This window comes from Pogona vitticeps, chromosome 3 (assembly GCF_051106095.1).
Source record: "Pogona vitticeps strain Pit_001003342236 chromosome 3, PviZW2.1, whole genome shotgun sequence".
In the NCBI taxonomy this organism is placed as follows: Eukaryota; Metazoa; Chordata; class Lepidosauria; order Squamata; family Agamidae; genus Pogona; species Pogona vitticeps.
The window spans coordinates 70,493,946-70,501,082 of record NC_135785.1 but is presented as its reverse complement, the minus strand read 5'-3'; the positions used below and the strand labels follow the sequence as shown (position 1 = coordinate 70,501,082).

At 36.7% G+C, this 7,137-nt stretch overlaps 1 protein-coding gene across 1 annotated transcript in view; it reads right to left on the bottom strand.

Annotated features, from left to right (window-relative positions):
* Positions 1-2,480: 2,480 nt before the first annotated feature.
* The window catches only part of LOC110087231 (disintegrin and metalloproteinase domain-containing protein 9), a 42,202-nt gene continuing 37,545 nt past the window's right edge, over positions 2,481-7,137 (bottom strand). The window contains exons 19-22 of the mRNA XM_020808759.3: positions 6,594-6,726; positions 4,526-4,589; positions 3,800-3,852; positions 2,481-2,999 (exon numbers count right to left, since the gene is read on the bottom strand). Coding sequence (XP_020664418.3) covers positions 2,906-2,999; positions 3,800-3,852; positions 4,526-4,589; positions 6,594-6,726 — 344 coding nt within the window. The 3' untranslated portion in view covers positions 2,481-2,905. The remainder of the gene's footprint in view (positions 3,000-3,799; positions 3,853-4,525; positions 4,590-6,593; positions 6,727-7,137) is intronic.

Genomic DNA, 7,137 nt, shown 5'->3' with positions numbered 1-7,137 from the left:
GTAGTGAGCGCTCCAGCACTAGAGGCATTCAAGAGAAAATTGGCAGCCATCTGTCAGATTAGCTTTGATTCAGATTCCTGCATTAAGCAGGGGGTTGACTTGATGGCCTTATCGGCTCCTTCCAACTCAGTTATTTCTCTGTTGTGCTTGTTTACAAAATTGTTGATTATTTTCATAAGGCCTATATTTCAATATAGAAGTGTGCAATGGAGTTTTCTACCGGTATTATGGTTTGGAAAAAATGGGGCGGGGCAATTGTTATATGTTAGAAAATCTATGAGTACAACAGTACCACTGTAAACTTGATTTCTTAGTGGAATTGTAGATTGCGCAGTCCTTACATTCCTTAATCTCAGAAAAACAAGCTAGAATGTGGATGTAGAATTTCTCAGATTAAAATGAGTGTTCAGACAATGTCCTTTGTATACAATACTGCACTATCTTTTTGTGTATGTACACACTCATGTGAATAAGAGTTCTGTAGGGATAAACATTTCCCCAAACTTTGAAAATGCTAGTTGAACAGCTACTTTGATGCTGTTATGTTATCTACCAACTCACACTTTAGTTCTGCAGCAATCTCTGTCAGTCAAGCAGAGCCTAATAAATCCCCCCTATTGTGTCTAACTGTAACTGTGCAAAATGAGGCTTGATATGCATGTGACAGGCTGTAATATATGGCAGAGGGGTTACCTTCTGTGGGCCTTATGTTGCCCAGGCCAGGCTATTGATTGTACTAGTTAGTTATGCATAATGTGTCCATTCTTGAACCTCTATAAGGAAAATCTATATAACACTTCAATATTTTGTCAGTCTACAAAAAGTAAATGCACTGTGCAAAATGTATTCACCAAGCAGCAGTTACATGATTAGTAAACATAACAGTCATGAGGATAAAATTTTTAAAGGATGTAGTATTGTACAGATACCAACTCTCTCCCTCACCATCTTGGTGATATCCAATTAATACTTTGGTGCAATAGATCCATAAGAAAGCTGAGTGCTATTGCATTTCTACCCATCTTGTCTAGAGAACTGCAAGAAATGTGACAACTTTATACTCCAATGACTCTTACAAATGGTTCAGGTCTTCTAAATTATTCCTGCAATCCTTAAATATGATTTAGTTAATACCAGCATGCACTGTTGCATTTCATCATACGTAATTTAGGCTAAAATTTTGTATAAACTTGCTTGAAAACAAGTTTACTGAGGATAATTGTACTTACTTTCAAATCAGTTTGCACAGGATTACATTGATGGAGCAAGAGCAGTAAAGTCATTTATGTAGATGAACACACTTACCAATAGTTTTCTCATTCTAAAGGTATAACATTCACAGTAAACAAATTGCATAGTCTTTTGCTTGTAAAACACATTTTATTTATTTATTTATTTAAAAATATTTTTACCCTGCCTTTCTCCTTAACAAGGGCCCAAGGTGGCTTACATCATTAAAAGGCAAAATAAAGACAGAATGGAAGAGGTATGAATATAGGGAAGAGGGGATCAAACTACACATCACTTATGGTTCAGAAAGCAAGGCCCCAATGCCAGCATATAGGGCCGTACCTACCTACTTGAGACTGTGAGAGGTAGAAGGCAGAATGGCAGCTGCAAGATATAGACTGAACATAGCATGCAGTTTGACTGCTGACTACTTCATGTTACTACAATTTTATTGCAGAAATGTAAACTATTGTAGCTGATGAAGGAGGCTGCACAATTTTCACAGGTTTAGAATGTAGGAATGGGAGACACCAAGTCACTCATCTATACACATTTGCCCATTTCTGTGTAAAAAAAAAGCATCTAAAATGTCAGTTTGTCTTTGGACTGTGAAAGAATTTCTAGAAATATCCTACTAACAAAAAGTAATATACAGGTGGCCCCAAATATGCAGATCTTTCCATGTGAGTTTGGCTTGGTCATACTCTTTTACACTGGTATATGGATGACTTATCTCTGGATGGAGATTGCTTTGCTACGTTTATACAGTTCTTTTTCCTTCCTGCGTTCCAAATCCAGAACAGGAATCTATCTGTGGATATCTATTTCAGCGGACTGCCCATCCATTGCTAAACTGGGAGGGGGGGAGGGAACCTGTGAAAGTGCTTAACTGGCAAGTGTGCCAGTACAGTTATTGCCTCCTTGCTTGATTTCTTCATATAACTTGTCCAAAGACTTTTCTCATCCTTCATTGTATTTCATTCACATTTTTGCTTACGTTGGGAGCAGCTCAATTCACAGAAATAAGCATTCACACAAAATCTTTTTGTGGGTAAAGCATGCCACGCGCTAGAACATATTGTCAGAAATCATTACACTTTAAAATGTAATAGCTGCCCCACAATTTTCATAAGGATCACATTCATATTGCAGTATTTGTAGAGTGAAGGTTTAACACTTTCTTCCTTTGCTATGATCTTGACAAATAAATCTCACACCAATATACAGTATATATATATATATATATTTCCCCAAGCTGAGCAGTCACCCAGGTACTCGGGCTGCTGTTTTCACCAAAATCATAGTTAGGGAGGAAAGGCTTACATATCCCTCCTCACATGCTGAAATCCCACTGCAAATATCCCCTGAGATACACGTCCCAATCATCTTACAGTTTAAAGAGAGATACAGTTCAGTGATACATCTGTTTAGCTATGTGTTGAGGAGAAAGGTCTCACCTATGTGTATCAAGTATAACATAAACAGCACCCTGTAGTTTAATCATCAAGGCAGTCTTATCTTGCAACTGTATCAGTCTTTTAGTAATTACAGTGAGGTCTTTATCTATGTATTGGTAAAAAAATATAATACTTTCAAAAACATTTAATTGACTGAGCATTGCCACATCCCCTTTCCTCGCATGTTCAAGATAGCAATCAAAATGCTTGATAATTCCTCAGGAGACACTTGCATAAACAGGTCTTGATGGGATTGGGGGCCGTAAAGGGGGTCTTTGAGGAGGCTGCTCAGGCTGACTTCGTAGTGGTGGCCTGAAAGAGATTAAGATATATGTGTTTTTATGAATCAGACTTACCAGTACAATAGTTCTTAAAGCAATTTAAGAAGATGGAAGCTCCACTGCTTGATTGCAATGGGTTGTACTTTGGACCTGAAATCTGAAGACATCTCTGATAGCTTTAAAACACTATCTTGTGCAATATTTATGAAGCCCTGATGTATTTTTATTTCTAATTCTTTGCTTTTGCAATCCTTATTTAAATTATTGTAACATTGGAACTTGCAAGTTGGACATCATCAACACTGCGGGTTGCATCCCATACAACCACAGCGCTACTTCTGCTCATATCTATTTAGGTTGTAGTGCAGTTATACTGTTTCCTGGATAGAAGACCCAATGAACTCAGTGAAGTTTACTCTTGTGAAAACATGTATAGTATTATATTGTAAATGTGGAAAGATGTCTGCTGCTGCCAGGATTGGGGTTGGGCTCTCTGTAATTATTCAAAACACTAGTTGAAACATCTAAATAGTTTGATCCAGTGTCTTAGAATCGATCGGCTGAAAAATCCTTTCTTCTGCCCAGCTAATACATTTGGGTAGTTGTAGTCGGGGGAGAGAAAGGCAATGGTTATGTAAAGACAGAAAGCATGTGAAATGATTATGCTATGACACTCTACCATCTCGCAGTTCTAGTGACTACTTAATAAATTACATCACTATCCCACTAATCAGACAGTCAAAAGAAAATGTTTTGCCTTGTTTAAAAGACTGGCTACAGCCTTATATCAGTAGAAAATACGAGTGAAAAGATATACTGAAAAGTGCAAACCTTGGAGCAGGGAAGTGAGATATCGTAAAGACTTCAGAGTTTGATGTCGCTGGCTAAGGAGGAAAATAACACCAACGGAAGAACAAATTATATTTTGTTTTGGCATTGTATAACAGTAATGAAACCACTCCATTTTTACTTTCTAGTAAAATACTGCCAGAAATCTTGCTGGTAGAACTCTACTTGCAGAAGGTTGATGACATCACCAGCAGGGGGAATATTTCAGTGATTAAAAAGTTTCCCCTTATTTCCTGTGACTTGCCCAAATTTAGAACAATCTTTTTCATAACATGATAGCCATGGGAGCCAGGGTACAGAAGAAGGAAGTCTTTCATTACCAAAAATCACTGACACTGGATGACATTACTGGCAGGGAGAGATTTCCAACAATTATAGTCTTCCTCCTTCCATTCTGCAGCTCCCAAACCTTCTACACAGTGAAGAGGATTATTCACAAGTCGGACAAGCTGTGAGACAAAGGGAGGTGGAATCTTTAATTAGCAAAATCTCCCCTGCTGGTGACACCCACACCCTTCCACAGGTGTAACTAAACCAAAAATATTTCAGCTACCTAATGCAACTCATATAATATCTGGCAGAACTGTGTTTCTAAGGGGAATATCAATAACTAGAAGAAAACACAAGGAATATGGAAAGTTAGGTAACCTTCACCTGAATGTGTTATTCAGAAGGAGAAACTGGGTTCAAAGAAAGAAATATTCTTACCTGCCTATTATTTACAGGTTCACTTGGAGTGTTATTTTGTCTTGCTTGCCGTGCATTTTTAGCCCTTGGAAAATAATTAAAACATGATGGTAAAGTTAACATCAACATAAATCTTGTCTTTTTTCATTAAGACTTCAGTTTGTTTCTGGTATAATGGATTTATGCATTATGCTTTTTGCCATTACTTCATATCTCAATATTTCACCACTGATTTAGATAAATCAATTTTAAAGACCAATACTCTTCATTTAATGATAGACACAGCCATCTTGGCAATCACCAGTCAGCTTTATAGATAAAAGAAAGATAGAAATAAGTAAAAAAGGGCAAAAACATGGTTGCAGTTTAAATACTAACTTTTTAATTTTTTAATCTGAGCTTTCATGGACACGTCCACTGTGATCCAAATTAAACTGAGTGAAACAAACCTAACTAAACTACTGCTTAAGCTAGAGGTTTACACATCTCTTTGGAAACATATTTGGGACATTCTTCATTCTTCTCAAAGTGAAATTTAGAAAGCACTGTGTTATTTTAGCTCTGTATTGTAACTGCTCCAAATAATGTTGTTTTGATGAAGTCAAACCATTCTTTAAGGGTTTTCGCCTAAGATGTTCTTCTTACTTTTCTTTCCCCATTATTTTACATTAAATGATCAGTTGTAACAATGTGTAGTTTTCATTTCTCCTTAAGTGACCATAATCTTCTAACTTTCTGCACTTTGAATGCTTTACAATTTTTACATCTTTACTGATTCTACACACCATCTCTATTGTGATTTTCACTAAATTGCTATGAACCCTCTTCATTCAACTAAATTCCAAAATATTTATATTTGTCAACATGCTTCATACTTCCATTTTGGATCTTAGCTGCTTCGTTTTTACTGATTACCATGAACTTTGTTTTCTTAAGATTCATTTTTAATCTGTGTTTATTATTTACTTCATTGCCGCTATCAACCAGCAGACTGTCAAAGTTGTTAGACAGTAATACAACAAGGCATTACAAAGCAGCTCAAATATATAGTGATGGTTATACTCTATGTGTGGCCCCTTCACACAGTTCATCACTAATTGAAGAGATGGGCATATACGAGACTAGGAATACAGAAAGGGAATGACACTGGTCCAGGACAGCAAAATTAAAAATGAGATAGACTGCCGTTTCTGTTATTTTTCTCTTTTCTAAAGGCAAATTGATACTAATATTTAAATGAAATTATTTTGAAGTTTAAATTTTTGAAAAATATAATGAATTTAATTCTATTTTAATGCTTGTGTTGGATCCCTGACTGTGGAGCCAAGGGTCAGGAGTTCTATTCCCCCCTGTACCTTCCAATAGAACAGGCAAACTATGTAACCCTGGGCAAGCTACACAGTTCCAGGTTACCCCCAGAAGGGAATATAAACCACTTTGGAATACTCTGTACCTAGAAAACCCTGAAAAGGATTGCCAGAAATCAGAACTGACTTGACAGCACACAATTATTGCTACTATTCGTTGTATCTTAATTTTATTTTGTTTTTAGCTGTTTTGGAAGCTGTTTTGAGTACCAATTCTAGGAGAAAGGTGGCCTGCAAAACAAAAAACACTTGTCTTAAAAATCTGAAAAGCCAAGCCATTACTTTCCAAGCCAGTTCGCAATCCCTTAGCCCAGTGTATATGGGTCTACTCTGCTGTAGCAGCCAGTTAGCTTGAACATAGTAAGTTTCTCATTTAGGAAATGATCTTGTAATCTTCTCCCATTATTCCTTGAAAGAGGGATGGGTTATCCTGGCCTTATAGATGTCATCATACACACATCATACCTTACCACTGGCAAGGCTAACTAGGGCTAGTTGGAACTGACGTTCAGCAATATCTGGAGACTGAATGAATAAAGAAATTTTGGCCAGGCATTGTAAACACCATGGGATGAAGGACCTACTGATCTCCTAAGAGGGCATTCCAAATCAGTGGAGCTACAACTGTAACCGCCATGTTAGACAGAATATTTTGTTATTGTTCCTAGTTTTAAAACATAGTTCGCTGTGGGGTCCACTGTGCTTATGATTATTTTTCATACCTGCGGCGTCTTCTACAGTCTCTGCAGAGACGTCTTTTAATTGCATCCCTCTTGACAACTGCGATCACAACTAGAATCAGCAAAGGGAGAACAAGTAGAAAAAACACCAGGAGGCCATCACGAAGTGATGTATCTAAAGAAGGAAACAAAATGAAAAATACTTGCTTTGCTTTTAAATTTAAGATTAGAATTGTGATCCTGCAGAAGGTAAGGTTTAACCCCACATACTGACTCTAAACTCCCTGATATATTTTATTTCTTAGATACACACAGGCCTCTTTTTTCTGTCTTTCACCTCAGCCAATTCTACATCCCATTCTTTGCAGTTCCTTTAAAAAGAAATGATTATGCATAATTATATATATGTAATTGTTTTAAATAAATAAAAAATATGCTATATTGAAGAACAGGATAGATTTTCTCTAATTTGCAACCCAAGCTGATATACGATTCCTCAGAATAAAGTCTTAATGAACTTTACTTCCAAGAGGAAGTACAGTTTAGGCATATTTCCATGAAAACATATCTCATTGTTGAATAGGGC